Raw genomic sequence first — 25,391 nt, forward strand, 5'->3', positions numbered from 1 at the left:
TTAATTTAATATTTTAATAGCCTTTTTAATGGTGCTTTGTAGCTGTGAAAAACGAGGTTCACTCTCCTGTGAGAATTTAAAGGGTTTAATATAAAGACGATAAGAGACACATAAAATAAAGCAAAGGGATAACGGCCGGGTGCCTTGGCGCTCTGCCAAGAGCACATCTGATGCTAGAGGTGAGTCCTTTTTATACCATTTTTACTGTCTGTTCTCTATTCATATTCAAACTTTTCCAGGAACTGTTCTGCATGGCCACTCCTTGGTTCCGCCTTTTTAGAGCATGCGTAGTCTTCTGCCTTGTGGTTTTATTTCTTTTGATTCTTGGGGTTGGGCCCACTAGGTAAGAGTCGATGGTGGGGTGGATCTCTTAATTCTCCAGACAGTCAGGGCTGATTGCAGCTTTGGGCCTCTTTGCCCTCCGGGCAGAGCGGTGATAAGGGCTCTCGGACCCTCCTGGCTGCCCGTTCTCCAGGCGGAGCAGCCTTTGGGCCCTTTTGTTCCCTGGAGAAAGTGTTGATTAGCAGCTCCTTGGGCCTCATCCTCTGCTCGCTTGGAGGTTCTCTTACTTGCTCACACTTGCTCACACTTGCTAACATTTCTTGCTAAAACGAGAGAAAACTACATCCACACAGCAAAAAAGCATTTCTAACATTATATAATATCTATCTTAATACTTTGCGAGAAGCCAATACTATAATATATGTTTATAACAGTAGCCATAGCTTTTTCTTTGTGGTGATACAACTGTTCTGAGTAATTTTAGAATCTCCATGCTTCTTACAATCATGTTATCCTTTCAGTTTATTCATTTTTTAATCAACTCTTGAGGGAGGAATTCCTTTGTTGATGTTATTCTTCTGATGTCACCAGATTGAACATAATACTCACTGCTATGCATGACTGTTCTAATGGCCCCTCACAGAACTCAGCATTAAACCCAATTGCTTCTTTTATGTTCTCCAGCCAGCTGCTCCAAAAATCAAGCCTTTGTGGTATCTAAATGTAGCAACCGCATGATATGCTGATGTGACATTTACTCACTCGGTGTGGGGGTAATTGGAGACTTTTCATAATGATTTTCTGCCTTGGTAGCCAATCTGACCTCCTAAATACGTCACTGTCACCACCACTGGTTTTACAGTCTGTTCACTACAATAGCCCTGATTCTCTCGTTTGCCTATTTAGGTGTGAGTTTTCCACATATAGGGGTTCAGTGTTACATCTTGGAAGATTAAAATGGTTCAGGCACACTGATACCGAAGTTTCTTCAATATCCAGCATCGCTCCTCCACATGCTCAATAGTCAGTTCTTCCTGCACATCCGCAGCCAGCTACTGCAGTGTTCTACCTGTTACCTGTCTTGTACCCGTGTCTGATAAGGTTGTTCTCAGTCAAAACTGGGTAGTGTAGCTTTTCTGCCTGCTTTTGTGGTTGCTCAAATTTGTTTAGGAGCACATTGGTGGCTGTTACCAAGTTTCTGTGCCTTTTTAGGCCGGAGTTCATTTGTTCATCTTCCCATTAGTAATTTCCTACTTTTTCAGTTTTGTCAACCTCCAACCTCGTCTTTTAACTAAGTGAGGGAGCGGCCCTGCACCCCTCACCCCCCTCCCTGCTCCTGACCAACGGCGCGGGCAGAGGTCAGCGAGCAGTGAATAGTGGTCAGCGGGCAGTGGGAGGCAAACGGTGGTCAGCAGGCAGGGACAACGAGCGGTGGGCAGCGCGGGCGCAGGCAGGCGGCGCAGATAAGACGCAGGGCGGGCAGGAGACGGTGCAGGAACGCAGCGATGCAGGAAGCGGCTGTCGCAAGCAGGCACTCTTACCAAGCAGTCCCACATGGTCTAGCGGTTAGGATTCCTGGTTTTCACCCAGGCGGCCCGGGTTCGACTCCCGGTGTGGGAAAACGCGAGCTTTTTCTTCCGTTCGCCCTCTTGCCTTTCGGTTGTAAATTCTGCGCGACCCCTTCTACCGCTCACGGCGCGGGTGACACGAGCAACCCCCGGCGCCTTACGCGAACGCACGCCCAGGTTTAGAGGGAGGAACGAACACCAGCGATAGTCGGCATTATCCCCTAGCGCAGCAGAGCCAGTCCCTCCTCCGGATCAAGCCATCCCACAAACAAGAAAACTTTTTTTTTGGAATGTGTTACTGAGAGCTTCCCCTCAGCTCCAGAGGTGAATCCAGCCAAGTGCGTAGTGACCACACCAACAGCCCTGCGGAGCTGAACGCCGACAGCCGACGGGCCAGGGCAGTGCTGTGATACGCTGGGTCTGGCAACAAGACTGGACACGCAGCTTGTGCCGCTCTTTGCTACTCCCGACCCCTCATTAGCCACCTTAGCCCTGTCCGTGAGTACTGGAAGCGTGGGGCTGCATCCTTTCTCGTACACTGCCTGGGCACCAGCCAAGGGGAAGGGGTGTGTTCGTGGAGAAGACAAAAAACCCCCACGTCTGTGTACTGCTTCCAGAGCCTGGCTCCACAGGCAAATGATAGGAGAGAAAGGTAAATCCACCAACATGAGCCTATGCACATACTTCAGTCACAATCACAAGATGAGGGAGCAAGGAACATGGAGCTGGTTAGAGCAGACCTGATGGCTGCCTGGAAGCCGAGGCGTAAGGGACAGACAGTGCATGGGAATAAATAGAATAAATCTTGTTTTGTCTGTGAGAAGACTAGTAATTTTGTTTACAACCAACCTGTACAGAAACAATTAGGTTGGAAAAAACCCTATTACAGTCATGCTTTGTTTTTAATTTTAAACAGATCATTTTTCCTAAATGTTCCAAACTCTACTAGTTGACCACTTCAGCTTAGAAAGACTTGGACACTCTGGGCAAGGGCCCCAGGACCATTTACTGCTATTAACATTTCAGAAACGTTGTTAGAAATGACATTAAATGAGACAGTAGCCTGGGACTTCCAGAAAAGTTATCATTTCAGGAGGAAAAGTTTGTTTAGAATTAATCTTTACATTGTTTCAGATTTGTAGAACAAAAAAAAATAAACAACCTAAAATTCCCCAGCAACAATTTATTGCATGCTGATACCAGCAGGAAACCCACTTTATGTTATCTGTACTACCTTGAACAATTCCAAATTTACAACGTATTATTAAATTTAAATACAAACGAACCATTCTGTGAGCTCTGAGGGAAACGAAGCACTGTTAATGAAACAAGACGGACTTGTTTAAACAAAAACACTAGTTCCCTTCTGAGTTAAACATTCAGCTTCAAGACTTCAGCAATCTGCAGTGGCTTGGGCCAAAAGCCACACCAGAAGGGCAGGCCATTGACAGATTTACTTGGGATTGAAGTGGCTAAAAAATCTGCAAGACACTGCTGGCCTGTTAAGGGAGGTGTTGTTTCTGGCAGAAGGGTACTGCTGAACACCTTCGGACATTGCTAATCTGAATGAATCAAGCCCTCGGCCAAAAGGAGGAAGATCAGACCACAGACCCTATTAAATCATCACGTCAGCACAATCTCTGGTGAAGGAACACAGTAATTTCGCCCTCCTGCCCTAATCCACTTTAGTGTGCTGGAAAGCAAGAACCTACGACAAGGCCTCGGCATGGTGCTCAGAATATCCTGAAGAACCCTTCCGAAGGCAGGGAAAGAACGGGCGCTCAGAACGCACCGCAAACCCACAAGCTGGGCCCCGGGCCCCGGGCGCAGCCGCAGCCCCGCCCACAGCCGGCCCCAGGCTCGGCCCGCCCGCCGGGCGCCAGGCGGGCGTGCAAGCTCTCGCGAGAGCTCAGAAGCGCGTGACAAAGCCACCTGTCTACCCAAGTCTCGCGAGCATTTCCGCCACTGCTTCCGGTTGCGATATCTCGCGAGAGGTGGCGAGCCTGGGGGTGCCCGGCCTTGTTTGGCCGTGCATCTCGCGAGAGCCCCTGCGCGGTACGCTGGGCGCCCCCGTGCCGTGCGCGGAGCGGCGAGCGGCCGGGCGCCATTTCGGGAGCAGCCGCGGAGCCATAGACGGGGCCAGACCGGCACCGGGACGGACTCACGACCGCGCTGTCCCTAGCCGCCCGCTCCCCGCGGCTGCCTGAGCGCCGCTGTCCATTTAAGGTTCAGACGCCTGGAGAGGGTGCTTGAGCCCTCGGGCCCATCCCCCACCGCCAGCGCAGTGACGCCGGAGCCGCCGTTGCTGGACCAAGGGGCCCTAGCGAGGATCGCACTGATCGTGGCGCAGGTAATTGCTCGTGGGGCCGGGGCCCCCCCGCCGGGCAAGCGGCGGCCTGGTCCGCGGGCTGCTGCGGCCTGGGTGTCTGCGCCCCTCCCGCCGCCATGGCCGCCTCGGCCCTTCCCGCGGGGCCGCTCTGCCCGTCACCGGGACCAGAGCTCCCGGCGGCCCCCGCCCCGCCGCCCGGCCGTGTGCGGTTCGGTTGTTCGTGGCCACGTCGCGGACAGACCGAGCTACCCCCGGCATGGCGCTGCCCCGCCCCGGCTCCCCCCTACAGCCCCCCCCTTCCCGCGATGGCGCTGTGCGGAGGGACCGGGCGGGAGCGGCTGCGGGGCTGTTCGCCCTGGGAGACGGGGCGGGGAGGGGCGGAGGTGGGGCGGGCGGGGAGTGAAGGCCTTTGGAAGGAGCGAGGTAGGAGGGCAGCCACAGCAGGGTAGGCAGCACTGGGCATCACTGTGTCTGGGAAACCGAATTCGCTCCGCGTGATCGTCTCAGGAGAGTGCGGGAATTCTGACTGAGGAGTTGCGTGCAGACGTATGGGTCCTGCTGAGAGGCGATCTGCCCTCCCGAGGCGTCGGAGTCCTCCCTAAAGTTTCCTGATGCTTTTCCAGGACACTACATGTAAAACGTGTAGAATTGTCATTCATTGGATTTCTAAAACAAATAATTTTGAGAACGGAACCCTTTTAAATTCCTTTTATGTAATACAGTACAGCACAAAGAGAGAGTGTTTCTCTTCAAAATAGTGACTAGTTCAGTTGCAGTAAATTTCCTGTCCCTTTACGTTTTCTGTAGATCCACAAAGTTTCAGGTGTAGTTCATTCCTTGTTTGTTTTGATGGTTTGGGAGGGTTTTTTGTTTGCTTGTTAGGGTGGTTTTGTTATTTTTTTTCCCTCTACAAACAAGTTAGTCGCTTTTTTGAGCAAGCTGAAAGGCTTTCAGGAAAATTATTTTGAGCATCAGTGTTTAATGAAAGATATTTGAAAATCTGTCAGGATTTTCTAGTCATTTGAAATTATTGCGAACTTTCATTTGTGATTTTAAAAAAAATACTTTCAACTCCATATGTAGCATTATTATATGCATTACATATATGCATTGCAGGGCTGATAGCAGGATTCTGTTACATAGACAGAACGTACTCTGATAACATGCTATTGTCCCAGTGGAAGTGTTTTGTAAAGAGTACAAAGGGTACAGATTGCTGGGGTGAGGCCAAAGGTCCATGCAGTTCAGGAGATTGTCAGTGATGGTGGCCAGTAGTAAATGCCAAAGAAAGAATGGGAACAGCACAGTCACACATTGACAGTTCTCTCTATGTGCACTTAGTTGTGGTTCACGGTCACGAGGCGTGTCTTTGTTTAATGAAAAGCTTTTTCTGTAAACTTTTATGGGTTTGGGGGGGTTTTTTTTGAACACTGCATGTGCTTATTTTTCTCTGTCGGGATCCATAGTGCCCTTCCACAGTGAATTCAATGGCTAAATGCTTTGTGAATAAGGACCATTGTTTTGAACCCACTGGATGATAGTTCATTCACTTACTGTTTGGGTGAATGCAGTAATAGTTCTTCCCTCGGCACTTTTCCATGCCATTCAAGGTTTGATGGTCCCTATTGTGGCCACCCCTCTTCAGGATGAATAATTCCTCACCAAATGTAGCTGGATATGTTGGTTAAATTACACATCTGAAACTAATTTTGAGTGGGAGTTGTCACCGGTGGGAATTTTTTTGTAGAATTCTGGGTTTGGCTTTTTCATGGCCCTTAGTCATACTGATGTACTATTTATACTACATACTGGTAGAACAGCAGTGAATTAAATCACTTGCATGTATGTAGATGGCTTGAAAAGCTGAATATAAATACTGTAGTAAGAAGTAAAATTGAGCCATTGCACTTAAATGAAGGATGCTCATATCTGTAAGTGATAGCACTATAGCCCAGCAGGTAGTAATTTGAAAATGAGGTTAGTGTGCCTCAGTTAAGTAATTGAGTGTGAACTTCCAGTGTTGTGATCCTGCTTGAGGATTGTGTTTTATTCTAGAATGTATTCCTGGGCCAGGGTCAGATGTGCTGCAGCTCTGGTAAAGCATTCTCAATTATGACATTGTAAGTGGCCTGTTTAAAGAATCTTGATGTGTTGGAGCAATTTCATTATTCTGCCCAAGTCTCGGGACAGCACAGTTCCTGCAGTAGTGCCTGTAGACAAGGTGCAAGAACTAACCTGTATGATTAAAAATCCATTTTATTGTGCACATGCAGGGAAATCTTCACTGTTGGGCCGTCAGACTTGTATCTAGAGGACTGGCTATTCTTGAGCTTAAGAAAGAAAAAGAAGAGAAACTTTCCCTAAGAGATTTGAGGAAGTTAATGTCCAAGTTTAATTCCAGGAGTCTTGAGAGTTGCTTAATTGCATATGCATAGGGAGAGGAAATCAAGTGTCAAAGTGATTCAGAGTATAGTAAACATAAAATTATATTAAAGGGTTGAAATTGGAAAATAAGAGGAGCAACTAAACCCAAAATGTTCGTGGTGCCAAATGTTACCTGGTGTGGTGGGTCTTTTTTGTCTGAGAAGTTCCAGACTGGATGGACTTTATGTATGCTTTAGTAGCTCTTAGTACTGGAATCATAACTATTTTCCTGTGGCCCCTGTTATGCAGGAGGCTGCATTTCTCAAAGTACCACAGTGTCCACATCCTGAGGTTGATAAATGATGATGGCAAAGGCTAGGAGCTGTGAACAGGTTTGCCTGATGGTGCATTGTCCTTTGGTGAAGCTCTAGCACTTCTCAAGATGGCCACCAGAGCTGTGTTTGTGTGTCATAAATACACTGTGCTCTTTGTTTTGAAAGAAATTGGTGGAATACCTCTGGGGTTTCCTCTGGCTAATGGTGTTCAATCACATTTTGTTGTTTGCAGCTGTAATTACTTTGCACACATTCATTATCAGCTCACTGGGCAAAGCTTCATTCCAGTTTTTGTGGGAAATATCTACCGAAGCCCTGCATCGTGACTTTGAGCCAATGCAGCGATGACCTCTTAAGTAAAAGCTGTTGCAATATAAAGCACGAGGGTGTTTTCCAACTCAGGTGGAATTTACTTCTTCTTTCAGGTGTCCTGAAAAAATGGCTGATGATATTGATATTGAAGCAATGCTTGAAGCTCCTTACAAGAAGGTGAGAAAAAATATGCCAGTGAGGTCCTGTTTACCTTAATTTAGCATTATTCATGAAACTACTGCTGAACTGTAAACTAACATCCCTGGAGCCCTCATGATTTATCTTACTGGACATGCATTACATGTTACTGTCAAGTTAATATATACTGTTAATGTAATTATATTGTGCAGTAGTTTCACTTCAGCGTGATGAATAAATGCCCATCTATCTCTCTTTGTAGACTTGCCTAACGATATCTCACCTCTACTCCCATGAATTCACCTTTGATTCCAGTGTGAACTGTCAATCATAAGGTAGTAATTGAGTGACGTATCGCTGTACCGTGGTCCCCTAGGTTAAAAAAAAACCAACACCAAACACCATCAAAACAAAACAAAAGAAATCTACCCAAAAACCAACTAAACAAAACCAAAACAAAACCAAAACAAACCCCAGAAACCAAAATCCTAAAACCTTTCCTCTAAAATTGCCAAGTCTAGTTTGGTATAGCAACAAGGTGAATGCAGTGGTTTGGGAAAACAGCAGGGTTCCAAGAATAACCTTTTCACCAGTCCCATGGCAAGTAAATATTTGAACAATCTGCTCAGTGCGAGAAGAGTGGGACTTGCTTTTAATGCAGAAGGCTGCTGGCGGTTAATCTTTCAACAGGGCAGATGAAAATCAATTGCTGAGTGAACGAATTTACAGAAATTCTTGGATCCCTGAATAGAATGTTCTTAGCGAGTAAAAGACAGTATCACAGTCTGTGGTGTCATTCTAAAATAAGCTCTTGTATTCTTCTGTCCTAGTTGTTTAATTAGGAAATGTTGATTTTTGTGTGAAATTATTATCAATTAGCTTAGTGATGTCTTTCACTTAAACCAGCAGCAAATGAATAGTCTTTTTTTGTTTTCCACCAGATGGTGGTGAAGTGTTAACAGACTGCATGCTTTAGCACTGATTTTGAAAGAAATGTATATAAGTTTAAGTTGCGTAGGAATTGTACTTTTGATGTAACCAATGTGATTAAACTGTAAAGCCAGTATATAGATTACATAGCAGCTATTGTTAGTCTATTTTGCAGTGTTTATTACAACTATGTCATGAATTTTGGATGAGCATTCGTAAGTTTTAAGTGGTATATTTAGTTTATGTAATACTTAGCAGTTACATTTACATCTTGAAGAGAAAGTTGTGAACTGTTGTGTTAAAATTCTTGTGTCCTGGCTTAACATGGATATTTTCCATGTAAACAGGTATGGAAATAGGGAATGTTTAGGCTGGACTGGTGGATTATTGATGGCTTTCTTGGGAGTCGACGTTACTAAAGCAGTGTGAATCCCTGTTTGCTTCAGGGCAAGATGTGTGACAGAGGTGACATCAAGCTCTTACAACCCTTCAACGAAAATGAGTGAAGATCTCGGGAATGGCATCGGTCACAGGAATTCCATAGTGGCTGGCTGCTAGTGTAGCCACGGGGCTTAGGCAGAGATAGCCTTGGTACTAATCAGAGGGGCTCGCAAACACCTCAAACTTCCTCTTAAATTTTATAGAAATAACATTTAGCCACTTGAGTGCTGAATTCTACAGGATAACTTGCTCTCTAAACCATGTAAGGAAGTATCTACAATTTAATACACACTTTTAAATGATGTAAGTCTTGTATTTTGTAATTGTATGACTTAAATTTAAGCAGCAAAGTGGTTAAACATGCCTATCTAAATTTTCTAAAGCTTTCCACATTAAGCTGTAAACAAGTAATTTAGTATTAAAATTTTTGTTTTTTATTTTCTTATTCCTATTCCCATTACCCTTTGACCACTTGAAATATTTCCGCTTCGTCCTCACGATGTTCTTCTATCAACCCTGCTTAGGATGAGAACAAATTGAGCAGTGCCAATGGCCACGAAGAACGCAGCAAGAAGTAAGTATTTTCTCAATTCTCTACGTTTGGGGAGAGGCTGCTGATTTTCGTGGACTTGTGAATCCATGTCAATAGTGTTTAAAGAAATAAATTGAAAAAACTCTGTATTTGCAGTTGCAGCAATTTGGAAATTTTCTTTTGCTTACAAATGTGGTTAATACCTTTTGCAACTGATGTCATCAAAATTGTGGAAACATTTGCTTAGCATTAGATAAATATACAGACTTGTTACGTTCAGCATATTTAATTTTTTTGCTGTCTTAAGTAATGGCCTGAGCATCTGTTTAATATGTGTCTTATGTATACATGCAGATATATTTTAGAAACTAGGAGAAACTGTAAGCTTTGGTGGTCTCAGGCTGAGATGGAGGAAGAAATTTGTGAATAACCCAAATGCAGTAATGGAACAGTTGCTCACTGTTTTTCAAATACGAGGTATAATTGACATACAGGTTTTAGAAGTTTCAATTTTCTAAGTAAATGGGTAAAGTTACAAAAATCTGCAGTTTGCCCCAAATCTATAACAGCCATAGACTTAAAAAAGCAAGTGGCTTATGAGTGGGAGTAGCAAGTAGGAAGCAAAACTCTTAAGCAGCATGTTACAGACTGTTGGCAGGGAGTATTAAGAGGAAACAATCTTCCTTTCCCCCAGACTTGCCTCTTCCTTTCTATTTTTGTTGTGTTTTGTTTTACTTTGTTATATATAATTTATTCTTAGAATTGTGAAGCTGTGTTTAAAGTATGTTTAAACGCCACATGAAGTACTGCAACTGCTATGTACTAGATCTAACACTGGAAGTGTGAGTTTTTAGTCCTTTTACTCTTCTGAAAGCATTCTCTAGCAATTAAAAATTTTAAAATAGAAATGCGCTGTTGCAAACTTGACATGGCTCATGATAGAAGATTGCTGACATGCTTAGCCACCCATTTAACGAAAAAAAGTATAAATACCAACAGGTAGAAACTTTTCCTATCAATGTCTGTGACATCAGAGGAAATGTGGAATGTGGGGTAAATAACACTGAGCTATGTGTGTAACTGAAGTTGCACTTTTCTTTTTCAGGAGAAAAAAGAGCAAGAGCCGAAGTCGAAGCCATGATAGAAAGAGGAGCAGAAGTAAGGAACGCAAACGGAGCCGAGATCGGGAACGGAAAAAGAGCAGAAGCCGGGAAAGGAAACGGAGCAGAAGCAAAGAACGTAGACGCAGCCGGTCTAGGAGTAGAGATCGCAGATTCAGAGGCCGCTATAGAAGTCCCTAGTAGGTTATTTGTTTAGAGTTGCATGTGTGCTGCTTCAATGTTACAATGTGGAAGGTTAAAGTTTCGCTCTGCTTTCTAAATTGGCCAATAATTATCTTAGAAAAGAAGGTGAGAGGTTAAGCTTGAATAATGTCAATAAATATGGAGTGAAAAAGAGGAGGACAGTAATATTCCTCTTCTAATTTTCATTCTTAGCCAAACATAGAGATGGAAAAGCAAATGAAAGAATGTGTACAGCTGACTGGAAAGCAAAGTTTATCACAAAATCAGTAGCAAAGTTTATCACAAAATCAGTGTAAGAACCAAATTGTCTCTGTGTCCTAACTATCTTAAGTATATGAACTTGATGGTTTAACAGTCAAAAAATTAATAGTAGTCTGTTACTTTGGTTACAGGCTCATAAACCCCTTTTTTTTCGTATTACTAAAGATTTTTACTGTTTTGCTGTTCTTAAACATTAAATTCTCTAAATGAATATTCACACAAACACATTCCATGTTTATGCATCCAAACTGGAAGCATCTTGTCTTAGCAATGCCTATGTGTTGCATATTTGCCCTGCTTTTTCTCAACTTGTTTAGAGGCTGACAAGAATTCTTTTGTTCCTCTCAGATATTTAGTTTGATAGAACTTCAGCAATAGGTAGTTCCAGGCATTTGTAAATAAATTCTCAAAAGATGTTTTTTCATCAGTTATCATTTCTGATGGTTTGTACTGTGGCTCTCCCCTTTGCTTCCCATTGCTTCCTTCTGCAGAAGCACAGTGAGAACTGGGCTGTATGCTTGACTGTCATTGATTACCTGAGACTGCTCTTTGTCTCTGCTGTTGTCCAGGTCTCCTCTCAACCGTTGCCAGATCTTGGAATGCAAGATCATGTAAAAAGAAGGCATTTGAAAAGGTGTATTTTTTTATTCATGACATGTAATGTCACCATGATGGAGAGCTCTCTCAAGATGTTGGAGCAGACAGTGTTTGCCTTCTGATAAATTGTAGGCATTTGTAGGCATAAAATTCATGTGCAGTTTTATGCACATGAATGTTTTTCTTGGGGCTTTTTGTACTCTTGGACTACAGACAAAACTTCCTGAGGTCTCAGGGTCTCATTGTGCTAAGTCACCTGGATGTTGTAATTTTCGTAACGAAAACTTATTGCAGTTCCTGGGTCCTCTGAGGTGCAGTGGCATCCTTTGCATCATCAGCCCTGTGTATGTGGGGATCATATTATGTATTAGCCCTGCTTTTCCTTTGTCTTGAATATCAGAGCCTCTGTACAATGCTCTGGGCTTCAGCTGTGAAGATTTCAGCAGTGCAGAGTTGGCTTGTTTTCCTACAACTCTTGCACCTGTAAGATTACAGTAGCTAGTTGGGTTGCGCCAGTGCTGCTGTTGTGGATCAAGATACAGATGACCATGATCAAAAACTTCAGCCTTCTATATATGAAGCCTGCTGGTCTCCTCACCTCCAGTGCAGTGTTGTGTGAAGAGGATGTACCTTTGTCTCATCTTGTAATTGGGACTTGCTGCATTCTCCCAGCTATGTTGGAGGATTTTGTTCTTTGTTTTTCTAGTTGTCACTGGGTGAGGTAGTTTTTCACCTGGAGAAATTTGGGAGTTCCAGTATTCTGGTCTTCCAAAATGATTTCCTTAAGCAGAGGTTGAAAGTATTGATGTTACTACAATAACCCATGCCTGTTTTAATGCACTGAGATATGTTATGCCAAAAAGGTAAATGGTTACAAGGAGTCTTTTTTGCTATTCTGACACTCTTCCATAGCTGTTCTGGGTGATTTCTCTGGTGTTGAGGCACAGTGAACAAGAAGCAGAGATAATCTAGTATGCTCTGAGGATACATAGTTGTGCTTATTCATTTGATAGTTTGTTCTCTGCTTCAGTTGCCAAATTGTTGCTTTCATTTAACCAAGTAGAATTCTAGTGTGCTTAGATGGGTTAGTGGAAGACTGGTATAGGGCAAGCACCTGTATCCCAGAAGCTTTGGTGTTCACTGTCGGCAGTCAGCAAGCAGTTGCTGTTATTCAGTTGTAGATGATGGATGGTCCTGTTAAAGTGATAAACATGCTAATGTGATTCCAAAACTCTTGTTTTGGCTCAAAAGGTGTGAAAGAGAAGGACCTCAGAAGATGCGGTTGTGGAGAGCTCTTCATTTCCTGTTCAGGCTCTTTAAATGCAGAGACCCACCTTTAAATCTGTATAACAGGTGCTGAATTTCAGGGAGACAAAAGCTTTGGCGATTGAGCCTTCCCCATCACCAGCCACCTTTGGATCTACCAAAACTGGGCTTTCATTTGAAGAAGTCTTCTCTGTATCAGTGCCATAAGCTCACTGTTTCAAAAGTGACTGCCAGAGTACTCTTGCTGGCTGGAGAATTTATTTCTGGAATTTCTCCTTGTGGGGCTGTTCTGGTAGTTCTGGGTTGGAGTTACTGCTGGCAGGGTTGTAGCTGACTGCAGCATCTAGATCAAAATGCTTTATGCCTTCTATTTTATCTTATTTTTTACTCTTCCTCCTCTTTGTGGTCTTTCTCATTAGCTTTATAAAGGCTCTTTTTCAAGCTGATATCTGCAAACTGAGATGGTTTTGCTGGTGGGAGCAGTTAGGAGGAGTCTCAGCAACAGTGAGAGAAGTAGTGTAGGTGATTCTGAAGGAAAAGAAGAGGGTGCTACAGAGAACCTGAAAACTTCAAGTTTGTCAGTTTAGGCTTGAGGTTGTGGTAAAATGTTTTACTACTTTAAAACTAGGTGACTGGCTTGCATTGCTTAGTGTTCACAGGGGTATTTTTTCTAATGTTATTTTCATGTATGTTGTCCCTTAAGTGCTACATAGCTGTATCATTAGGTTTCTTAGGAGAAAGAACTTGACTGAGTAGTCTTGCTTAGACATCTGTCAGGCAAATCCCGGCCCATACAGTAGAAGTCACTTAGACCATCCTATTTCTATTCTGAAACCAAGAATTTAGACAAAGCTGTTAGGAAAACAGGTTTATTACATGATGACTCAAAGTTCATTGTGATTCTCCTGGACTTTGTTAGCCAAAGTTTGCCTTGTCTGGCATTGTTTTGTCAAAGTCTTGAATATGAATGAGCAGGTAAAAGCTGATAATTTGCTGGCTGTCTTCTGACGTGACCGTTTTTGGGCCATGTGGCATCACATAGGTTTTGTGAAAGTGTGTGCTTTGGCTGCACACAGGACTTCGGCTTACAAGGAAGGTGACTCCTAGACATAGAGATTAATGGCTTGTGACTTGGTGCTTCTGTACAGGTTAGCAGGAACTGGGCAACAATTGTAGAGACAGTAGAAGCAAAGAAGAAACTTAAAATCCACAGCTTTACAAGCAAGTCTCACTAGAAAAACACAGGGAGAATACTGTTGAAAAGGGATTTTGAGAAGGTAACTTGGACTCTCACCTTGCCCCAGGCAGCTTTCTGCTTGGTCTGTTCCAGTGGTCTGGGATTTCTTAATGTTGCTCTCATGGAGTTTGTAAATGAGATGGTACTAGTCAAGAGTGAAAATGGAGACTTTTGGAGTTGTGGTGGGTTGTGGGTTTTCCCTGCCCCTTTTTCCTCTTCCTCCCCCCCCAGCCCCCTGCTTGTGCCTGTATTTGAAAACTGTTACTTCTCAGTTGTTTGTGTTTTGGTTTTGTTTTTCATTAGGTTTAGACAAATACAAGATTTCTTTTATTATTTCCTTGAAAACTCATGGTCTTATTATTGTGTAGTTGGTCTGCATGTTAGTATTCTGGAGTCACTGTAATTGGTTTGTTTGGCTGCATTTGAATTGAAATGAAGAGCACCATGTTTTACATCAGATGTGAAGGTGCAAGGTAATCCCGTGTCTGATAAGAAGCTAGCCTCTGGAACTAGTACCAGTATTTCCAGATGCAGCTTTTGGTGGCTGTGCCATAGGTATTGAAGACTCTGAATAGACACTCCCAGCAATAATTTGTCTGGACTTGAGCAGAAAATTGAATAATTTATTCTAGGCAAAAAAAAGTCTGGTTTTGATCAATAGTGATCTCATCTCAACATGTGCCTGTGTTTTATGTCTTATTTTCTCTTAATAAGTAGTTATCTTCTCTTAATAAGTAGTTTCTAAATGGTCTTTTTTCTTTATTTTTTTTTCCAGTGTTGTACAGGGCCATATTTCCCTTGCTTTAACCTGGCCAGCACGGTTTTGGATCTTGGCCCACTACTTCCACCTGTGTCATGACACGTTTAAAAAACGGGCATCTTCCTACTTGTGGTGGATGCTGAGTTTAACTCTAAGCATTACTGCTCCATTGAGGAGCAAGAAGACGTTTTTCAGACAAATTGCCTGGCCAAATGGATTTAGTGAAAGACTACTTAATGTCTTCAGCCTGCCATGTCTTTCAGGGTGTTTCCCATCAATTTGTAGCCACAGCAGAAAGAATCAATTGTGTACAGATGGAAAGCCAAAGCCCAGTGCACAGCATTCAGTCTGTGCAGCAGTGCTTCTGCGCTTGGTGGAGATACAGGAAGAATGTTAACAGGTGTTGTTCTTTGCCTTTTGAACAACTCTCTACCAGGAGATCAAATTCAGGAAGAACGCGATAGGACGAATCTGACTGCTCGTGTCACAGTCTGTTCCTGTGTGCCCCATTAACTAGCGAGAGGACTGTCCTTAACATGGAAGCAAAGGGCAGATTACAGTTTGTTCAAACAGACTCTGTGACGCCTGGAGAATTAAATTAGATTCAGTCAAGAGATTGGATTCCTTTTGTGATTACATGTCTGTATACAGCTAACTGCTGGGTTCACTGCTTCTGTGGTTTGGCGGCCATTAGGAACTTTAAGGAAGCTTCATTTATATATTTGTAGCACTTTAGTGGTGAGAGCTGAGACAACGTTAGTGAATGTATCCCTTGCAGGTGTCTGCAGGGATCCACTTTGGTTTCCTCTTGCACCTTAAATTTCATGGAACTTTCGACTTTAAAATGTTACACTTGAGCAAGTAATCCTGCCAGCACCACTTGGCATACAGCTCTGAGGCCGAGTTCCAGGCCATGAGCGTTATCCTTTGCAGTCATTGCCATGTAGAACTTGCATGTGGACAAAAAACCAGGTGAAAATGGTTACAACAGTAACTGTAGCTCAGAATAGTTTTTATGTACAAATGTGCTATGACTGACTGGCTCATGAACAGTCCTGCATATTCTGGGATTTTGTGATGTAGGTGAAAGTGAGAGGGGATCGATCGTATTCTGTGCCTTATGGTCTGGCATGTATTGATAACCTCTTGATAATTTTATGCATGCTGTGGGTGATGCTAATGGAAATGCTGACTAGTTCAGATGCAAGGGTGGGTGAGCGCTTGCAGTGTAATGTGAGTACAGACAGGAAGTCTTGAATTCAGGTACTCAGGTGTCTTGTCTTTTCTTCTGCCATAGTTCTGGTCCAAAATTCAACAGTGCCATCAGAGGGAAGATCGGTCTGCCTCACAGCATCAAATTAAGGTTTTTGACTTTTCTTTGTTTTTCATTACATCATTAATAGGTTTTATTTAGAATCAGGGGTGGTATATTTGAAGGTTTTCTTGTAATCTTGTTGATCTTTCTTTTTAGCAGACGTCGCTCCAGAAGCAAAAGTCCTTTCAGAAAAGACAAAAGCCCTGTTAGGTATGACTCTTTATGTGTGTTTGGGTTTGTTTGTTTTTGTCCAGTTGGAGTTGGAAAAGTGATGGTGAAATAATGCATGACTACTTGCTCTTGAGCTTATACTCATAAGTGGTGCTGGAATTCATTCAGGAAGCCAGTGAGAGAAGAACATTGATAATACGTTGCTTTCTCCCCATGTCATAAAAGGTTGTAAATAATGTCAGTTTGCAAAACAAGTCTTGCTTTGTTTGTTTCTTGGGTTTCTGTATTCTCAATCTTCTTTTCATTGATTGTGATTTAAATTAGTTTTCTGCTAAATTGTACTTAATAATCTAGAGTATGGAATGGAAAAGTACAAATGCTTCTTTTTACTGTTCAGTATTTATTTGTGTTATTTGTAGAGAGGCTATATGCCTCTGGAATCCAGGATCTGCTTATCCATTCTTAGGCTTCTCATTTAAGGGAATAGGATTTAGATAGCTGCTAATGAGATTATTCTCTTACATTAATGCAGTTAAATTTAACCAATCTCATTTTGTTTTTCAATGACTGGCAAACTCTTACTGAGATAATTCAGTTTAAAATTTTATTGTGGATTCTCGGTGATTAATATCTATGTAATTATATTAACAAAAATACATACTACGTGGCTGGAAACTCATTCCAGGATCCACCATGCTACTTCTTGTGTAACTTGTACTTGAGTACAAGTCACATTTGTTTAGATTGAAAGCTTTGATATGTTCAAAGTGGTGCATCTAATTTCAGCTAACAGTTTAGTATTGAAATAAAATTATTCTAGTTCTTAATGTGTCAAGGATCAAAGTAATTATTCACTATTCATAGTTTTTTATGGGTTAACAAGCTGAAACTATGAAATGGGGACTGGGAGTTTATTTACGTGGATGTCAGTATTACGCGGTGGCTGTAGCGCCTCTAAAGTGACTGGGTAAATGCAAGATGTGAGTTGGCATAGCCTAGCTCACACTACTTGTCTGAGAATTTGAACAGCTGATCTGTGCTAGTTCACCCCGTTTGCCTTTGTGTTCTTGTCCTTTTTTGATGAAAAGGACATGCAAGCTCCAGAATGGTACGTGGTACCAGTTCTGGACAGTAGCAAAATGGTACCTCTGTTTAGTTTGGGCTTCTGTCCATAAAACAGAATTTTTCAGTCGTATTTGATGCTCACAGTTGAAATAGGATATTCAGTCATGTTATAAAAGTAAACAATTTACCATGTTAATATTTGGTATTCCCTTCAGTTCTTAACTATGCATTTTTAATACAGCAGGCATGTTTTTTCCCATCAGACTGTGAAGTACTGATCATTTAGTGTTTCGTGTGCGGTCCAAATATGAATTAACTTAATTCAGCTTATTTTTTTAACTGAACTTTACTCTTTCCAGAGAACCTATTGATAATCTTACCCCTGAAGAGAGGGATGCTCGAACAGTGTTCTGCATGCAGTTGGCTGCGAGAATTCGACCAAGAGACCTGGAAGAATTTTTCTCTACAGTAGGGAAGGTAGGTGATAGGGAAGTTAAAATGATTCTGAATACTGCTTCAAGCTGTCCTAGTACAACTTGAGTACAAGATTGGTATTTTTTCAGAATTGTAAGCGTGTGGCTTTCTGGAGCTTTGTATATCTGTGCAAAGGGGGATTAATGATGAATTAAGTACTAAAAGCTTTGAACATGAAAATGTAGTTTCTTAGTAGCTCATTGTTCATGTGATGTGAGGCAAAAGATGTTGATGCAATTCTGACTCAAACAACTTTATTTTTCATATTTTCTTTTTTCAGATAGGTTTTTCAGTTACAGCATAATTTGAATATTCATGTAACCTCTAAGCTGGAAAAACTTCATTTGTTCTATCAGCTGTAAGGTTCTGGTGTAAAGCATTAGAGTGCTTCAAGTTCTGTCACTATATTTGACTTCAAACAGCAGCTTTAATGCTAGCTTGCCTCTGGGATATGTTTGTTAAAAAAAGATGTATGCTGCTGTAGATTTTTCAGCATAATTAAAGCCATTGGCTTGTCAAATAATTCTCAGTATTAATACCTATCTGAGAAATAGGCTGCATCAGGCTTTTTCCTTTATCTCTAAAAGTATTTCCATCTCTATTCTTGCCTTTCAGGTTCGTGATGTGCGAATGATTTCAGACAGAAATTCCAGACGTTCAAAGGGAATTGCTTATGTTGAATTTGTTGATGTTAGTTCAGTGCCCCTGGCAATAGGACTGACTGGACAGAGAGTCCTGGGTGTACCTATCATAGTACAGGCATCACAGGTAAGGAATTGTAAACCTCATTTTTGTTCATGCAGAGTTACACCTCTTGTATCTTGATGAGAAACTTAAAGTTTGAAAATTTGGTTACCACTGAATGTTTGGAAAACCTTAACAAGGATGATCATTTAAGCTAGTTATAAATGGACTTCTGTTTCCTGGAGATAACCGGCAAATTAAAGTGATTCAAAGTTATATAAAGGCATTAGGAAAATACAGATCTTAAGCAAGTAGTAGTAATTTTAAGTGTTACAGAATTGAAAGCTATATTGTGTATGCTTTCCACATTAATTTACTGGGTAGAAGCCAGAATTCTGCATGAAGTTGTTCAGTTTAAAGGCTTCTGGAATCTCTTGTCTCTGTACTTCGTCATGGGTCTTGGGTTTTGTAGCTCTTAAGTTCAAGTCTGATGAATAGACTGCAGATCATGCAACAGCTTCTGTTTGTTTGGTGAATCTTCCAGTTTTGATTTGATAGATACAGACTTCTTATGTTAGGGGTTTTTATTAATTTCTTATAGAAGGTGAATTATTATTTTCTCCTTAGGCAGAGAAAAACAGAGCAGCAGCAATGGCAAATAATCTGCAGAAGGGCAGTGCTGGTCCTATGAGGCTCTATGTGGGATCATTACACTTCAACATAACTGAAGATATGCTTCGAGGAATCTTCGAGCCATTTGGCAGGGTAAACTTTAATTTGGCATGTTGTGTTAGAGTAGTTTATTTGAAAAACGTAGCTTAGTTGTAGAGCACTGGCAGCTTCCGGAAATAATTCAGCTTCGTACTCACAAAACCCTTGTTGCTTTCTTGCACTGCTGTGCCCATGCATCCACAGGCCTTAGGTATGTGGGTAGTGTTGGAGAGCAGATGAGAACTTGGATTTGTGATGGTGTCCAGTGAATATGAATGTTTTCTTACAAAGCTCAGAATTCAATGAATACCTGAAATTAAGGAACAGGGGGGAAAAAAAACCCAAACCAAATAAATTCCCTATGTTGTATCCCACTCCGGCGGCTTGTAGTATCTTTCCCTCCCAGGATTGTGAATGGGAGCCCCATTTCACAGGTTAAAGCACAAAATACAGAGCTGAGGTCTCTGAGTGTAGTACTGTCTGTCATCTGTTTCTGAGGACTTTTTGCTGCAGCTTTTGCTGATGTTAAGACCATGAACTAGCAGTGTGTCCTGTACAGCTCTGACTTGGGCCCATTCTCGCTCCTGAGCATTGGGCTGCAGGATGCAGCACGGCTGTAAGTTTATATAGAGAGAATTATGGAAGTGAGCGGATAAAATCTGAAGTTTCCAGTGGAGATATAATACATGTTAGCCCTACTGTGCTATGGTACTGGGGTATATATCATTTAGATAGGGGAAAAGTTAGATACTCAATATGCTTCTTAATAGGGAAAAAGAAGTCTGTTAATGTTTGAGGTTTTTGCATACTTTCTTTAGATATGAACTCTGCCTCAAACACGTAGCAATGCTTTTCACATGCTGTATTCAGAATCAGTATTCCTTTAAATCTCTTGTGCAAAACCTTGGAAAATTGCTACAATTGATTAAATTTTAATCCACATGTGTGGCTGTTATTCTTGTGGTTTGGGGTGGTTATTTTTTTTTCCTCAAGGTCTGGCAGTAGGATTAAGGTAGTTTAGGAGGCTTACATGGAGAGCTGTGAAGATCTTTCCTTCTTATTCCATATGGTCCAGTTCTTCCCAGTGCTACTTTATGGCTAATGGGTAACTCAGCAATGTGTTTTAAATTCAGTAACTGTAAACTTCTAGGAGCTCCCATATACCAATAGTTATTAAAATATACAGCTGTTTCTTAAAGACCCTGGTCAGTCATGCAAACTGCTTTTCTTAGCTTGTAAAACAGGGTTTCTCAGCTTTACAAGAGGTGCTATGATCAGTGTGTTTGATAGGACCTGATCATGTCTGCGTGCTCATTATCTGCTAGACTTCTGCATCAGGACCAACCCTCTGCCTGTAGCTGAGCTCAAAACCCTTATGTTTACCTGCTTCTGTCTTATTATCCAAGTACCTATTTAGCTGTCTGTATACTAATTTTGAAATGAGGAAGGAATGAGAAACTGATTTAAAAAAATAAAAGTAGTAGTTTCATATTCATGTATGTGTATTTGACAGGGCTGTTTTCATGTTGTGTTCTGGTATCTCGGGGCTTGTTCCAAATATCTGATAATAAGTAGCTTTATTCTTACCTTTAGATTGAAAGTATTCAGCTCATGATGGACAGTGAAACTGGACGCTCAAAAGGATATGGATTCATCACGGTATGACTATAATTGCCAGCTTTCTTAGACAATTTCTGAGTGTAACCTTCCCATGTAGGAGAGTATCTCTATATATAAACCTTCTGTGTATATCTGTGTGGCTGTATAGTAGCAATGGAAACATAATACACAAAGCATAACCTATATTTGTTGCATATACATAGTAGCTACTAAATTGCAACTTTATATCTCTGTAGGTCTCATTTTAGAAGTGTCGTGTTGCAGGATGCAGCACTGGCCTTTTTCTTTGTTTCTGACAGTTGTCTGGGTGTTGTGAATGAACAATGAATGTGTTTAGATAGGAATAGTTTCCTTTGTAATCAGTGCCTGCAAAAGCAAATGCTACCTTCTGCAGGCAAAGACACTAGTGAAGACTGGTGTTTTTTATAGCTGAAAATAATTGAATTTGAGCTTTTTAGGGGAAATAAAATTTTAGAGGCTGAAACTTTCAGTTGAAAACATCTTTCCTCTTTACCCTCAGGTACACAATTTTGTGAACTTGAGTTTCTTGACTGACCTGGCAATTTGTCATGGGGAAAAAAGTCTCAGCTGGGACCTCTGGCATGTGGACACAAATGAAACCAAACTTACTATATAGTTCATACTTGACGGTTTTAACACTGATAAAATGCTTGTATGTTTATTTTGATGTTTCGCAGCATAAAGCAGAACATCTGTTTAGGAATAACCAGTAAATACCATGGCAGTTACAAGGTTTCAAAGGAAGTGAGTGTCACTCTTGAAAGAGAACTGCAGCCATGGGTTTTGTTGATTGCAGTTTCTAGATGCTGTAACTTCAGCAATATGTTTAAATATGTAGTACCTAACTATGAGAAAGCAAATACCAAAATATGCGTGTGTTTGGTTTAAATGAAAACTACAGAGCACATTTACGTTAGCTCGTTGCTATTACCTTGAAGAGTTTCTCCTATTTGTGTAATTGTGGATATTACATACAGTAGAAGTGTTGCTGAATCCTGTAGGCGGTATTACTGAATTTGTGTTTTTTCAATCTACAGTTCTCAGACTCTGAGTGTGCCAAAAAGGCCCTGGAACAACTCAATGGATTTGAGCTGGCTGGGAGGCCAATGAAAGTTGGACATGTAACTGAGCGTACTGATGCTTCCAGTGCTAGCTCATTTTTGGACAGTGATGAGTTGGAACGGACTGGAATTGACTTGGGAACAACTGGTCGCCTTCAGCTGATGGCAAGACTTGCAGAAGGTACGTGTAATGTTGAATAACAAGTGTGTGAACATACAGAAGTTTGCAGAATTTGAATTAAAACACTCCACAGAACTGTTAGGATAAATGTATGAAACTTCTAAATGCATGGTATTTTTTGTCTTCTAACAGTGAAGATTTCTGATACTTCTGTTACTGCATCCCTAACTGAGTGAAAGGTTTGCTCCAAGGTCTCTGTGTTCTGTTCCAGGTACTGGCTTGCAGATTCCTCCAGCTGCACAGCAGGCTCTACAGATGAGTGGATCTTTGGCCTTTGGAGCTGTGACAGGTAAGAAATGATGACCTATATATATATATATATATGTTTTAAAATTACTTTATAAATTTGAGACAAGAGGTACTTAACTATGGTTTTTGATCTTTTAAAATAAGAACACAGGTGTTGCAGCATGTTTTACAAACTGTAAAACACTGCAAATCCATAAGCAAATTACTAGTACCAGTATATCACAATTTGGATGGGTGTGATTCACTTTGCATATTTTCCCAAATCTGCTGGTTTTCATCCCAAACCTTTATCTCTTTACTATTCTCTGTGCTAGTGGGGATTTGTATGTTCTACTGCAGTATAAGTGTTGACTTTTAAAAGTGACAGGCTCAGAACTGGAAGGGGATTGACCCATTTAGAAAAACCAGAGCTGTACAAGGGGCAGGAAGGTTATTAGGACTTTATGGGGGACACATCACAAAGATGGCAGCAGTGTTTTTACAGCATGTGTCCTGGTGAGGAAAGACACTTGACATTTTATGTCAGGGAATATGTGTGTTGCTTGGATTTGGCTGTAATTGGATGTGTGTTTTGCAGGTGGGTATGCTGGAATAAGGCTGAGGGATGTGATTGCTGCTGCTTAGTTCATAGCTGGCCAGCAAAACAAACTATTCATGGGGTCTTCAGAACTAGGAGCAGTGAATAACCTCCCTGAAGGTTACTTTTTTTTTTTTGCTACTTTTGATTAATACTAAGAACAAAGGATATGAAACTGTTATAGCAGTAGAAAAGATCTGAATGTCACAAATAACCCGATGCTGGAACATGTGGGAAGTGTAAGGAAAGTAGCAAAGAAAAGGTGGCATTGCTGTTTGCCTTCCAGCAGAGCTTGTGATGGAAATGATTCAGACTTAATAAGATAGGTCTGAATCATATTACTGAAGGTCAGGTGCAGTCTTAAGAAGAGCATACATGTGAAGCTGTAGACAGTTGCTAAAAGAATATAATAGAGTTGTTCTAGACATGTACCCTTGAAAGGAAAAGGAACTGGCTAGTGACAGAAAAATGTCAGTTGTCTGAGAAGGATGAAAAAGGTACAGTGGTGAGAAAAAAGTGTGTCTAGTCCAGAAAAAGAAGGAAAGGTAGCCACCACTGAAATTAGATCAACATTAATGCAGTTTATAAAGTGGTGTGGCAGTTTTGTGTAGAAACACATGTAGGCAATTAGAAATGAGAGTAGTGTTTTAAAATAACACCAGTCCTTCTCATCCCTGCCATTTATAACAAACAAGGTCAAAAAAATCCAAGCTCACTGAATCAAGAACATGGCCAAAAACATCTGACACAGCGGAATGGTTCAGGTGGCATGGAATCAGCATGAGAAAACATGGCTGTGGAGAAATAAATGATGAGGCTGAATACTGGTGTTTGAAGAAGATGCATGTTTAGCAACTGTAGAAATAAAGGCGGTAGGGGTAACATTGTTTATTCCACTTGTATTGTACAAAAGGAATAATGCAGACATGTGCAACTTAAGTAACTTCAGAAAAACATAAAAATTTTTGCTGCCGTAGAGTCATGAGCTATCCCCAAAGTGAGATTTGGTTATGGATTAAAGATCTCTTTACTCTTGTTAGAGAAAATTACTACCAGGAATTATGTCATTGTGGGAGACTTTAACTTCCCCGATACAGATTGGAGAAGAATTGCTAGTAATAATGGTGGGGCCCAGATATTCCTGGATGTGATATCCGACAAATTTCTTCATCAAACACTCACTGACTCATGAAGAGGGGATGCTATTTTAAACTCAATTTGGTAAGTAATGAAGATGTTATGGATGAGAATAGAAATGACCATTGACTTGAGGGATCATGAGTTGCTCACATTTAAATGGAAGGATACACAAACAGGTCGAACTGATGGTTGAAGAAACAAGGCAATTAAGTCATCTGGTCTGAGCAACTTGGGTGTTTGAACAGGCAGGATGTGAAAAGTTTCTTGTGTTTCACATTGCTAATGCTGTGTTGGGTCTGTATTCTACAGAAAGAAGAAAAAGTCCTGTTAGTGTGGGCTCCACACTAAACCTGGGTGATTAGCTACCTCAGAAGAAATAAGGAATGACCACACAGCCTGTGAAGAATAGGGAAAAGGGACAGATAATAAAATAGTGTTTTTAGTTCAGAAAACAGATAAAAAGATACTTGATAATTGTCTGTCAACAGTCAGATTGAGTTAGACATTATGGAAGTCATGAAAGCAATAGATGAAGGTTTATCAACTCCTAAAGAAAAAAAAAAAAAGGCAGTGGGACTCAGGTGGATGAAAAACTACTCCCAAGAAGTTTCTGTGTATTTAATTGCCTCAGTTTGTAGTGGGGCACTGGTCATAAAGTTTGGAATTTGAGGAAGGTACGCTACGAATATGTAGTTAAAAAAACCTGAAGATTATTCCTGAGGTAGAAATGAATCTAAAAGAGGCTAATGTAAACAGTTCAGAGGAGTAAAACTGATATGAAATGAGTGAGGGAATACATGTTGTGAAACATGAGGTCTCATCTTTGGTATTGTTAATAAACATGTTAAGTCCATGATACGGTATATAGCTGAAACATGTAACTCTAAATTACGTGCACTTGAAGGAACTGTCTGGCCAGATTCTGGACCTGTTACTGACTAGACTTTGCTCCTTCAGAAGTTATTCTAAAGAAGGGTAAACTAGGGAATATTATGAAAGTATGGCATACTGACAGAAACTGCATTTAAAGACCAAGAGTCTTTGATAAAACTGCCTTTTCTAGGCAGAGGAGGAGCAGTAGTAGAACTCTCTTCCTGCTGATCCTTGGACTCCTGTCATTTGGAAGTTACTAAACTGGAGAAGTGGGTAATAAAGGAAGTACAAGGTGTGTCAAGAAGCTGGCTCAGAGAAAGAAGGATTTTTTTTTACAGGCAAAAGCTAGGAAAGTTGGAGGCTGTTGTTAAAGCCACAGTTCAGGTGTTGGGCTGGTCTTGTGTAATATTTACATGAATGAAAATGGTCAGCGGTAGGAATGAGGTGAATAAATGCGTAGGTGCTGTCGATAAGAGATAAGAGATTCTTGGGGTGTTGTAAATTGTTCACCTCTTCAGGGTTGAATCAAATTCCAATCACATAGTCTGGGAGCTTAGCAGTGGAAGAATGGCCAAGGAGGAGAAAAATACCTA

General features: G+C 41.3%; 1 protein-coding gene and 1 non-coding gene across 9 annotated transcripts in view; both read left to right on the top strand.

Moving 5' to 3' along the window:
• Positions 1–1,830: 1,830 nt before the first annotated feature.
• On the top strand, positions 1,831–1,902 carry TRNAE-UUC. The gene has a single exon. It is a non-coding gene; the product is annotated as a tRNA-Glu (tRNA).
• Positions 1,903–3,910: 2,008 nt separating this feature from the next.
• Positions 3,911–25,391, top strand: part of RBM39 (RNA binding motif protein 39) — a 29,123-nt gene continuing 7,642 nt past the window's right edge. Inside the window, exons 1-13 of one of the 8 annotated variants that reach the window (XR_006014981.1) lie at positions 3,911–4,200; positions 7,304–7,367; positions 9,224–9,273; positions 10,337–10,531; positions 15,954–16,019; positions 16,128–16,181; positions 17,567–17,684; positions 18,297–18,449; positions 18,993–19,130; positions 20,670–20,735; positions 21,755–21,959; positions 22,171–22,248; positions 23,826–24,006. Coding sequence is in view for 6 of the 8 variants with exons in the window: in XM_042021711.1 (XP_041877645.1) it covers positions 7,317–7,367; positions 9,224–9,273; positions 10,337–10,531; positions 15,954–16,019; positions 16,128–16,181; positions 17,567–17,684; positions 18,297–18,449; positions 18,993–19,130; positions 20,670–20,735; positions 21,755–21,959; positions 22,171–22,248 (1,174 nt within the window). In the remaining 2 variants the exon portion in view is untranslated. Of the gene's footprint in view, positions 4,201–7,303; positions 7,368–7,590; positions 7,664–9,223; positions 9,274–10,336; positions 10,532–14,671; positions 15,057–15,953; positions 16,020–16,127; positions 16,182–17,566; positions 17,685–18,296; positions 18,450–18,992; positions 19,131–20,669; positions 20,736–21,754; positions 21,960–22,170; positions 22,249–23,825; positions 24,007–25,391 lie in introns of those variants that run through there. The other 7 variants (XR_006014982.1, XM_042021716.1, XM_042021717.1 and 4 more) reach the window with 7 other exon arrangements.

The sequence above is a fragment of the Corvus kubaryi genome, unplaced genomic scaffold (assembly GCF_017639235.1).
Source record: "Corvus kubaryi isolate FWS band 111438036 unplaced genomic scaffold, C.kubaryi_AGA036_p1.0 37157, whole genome shotgun sequence".
NCBI lineage: Eukaryota > Metazoa > Chordata > Aves > Passeriformes > Corvidae > Corvus > Corvus kubaryi.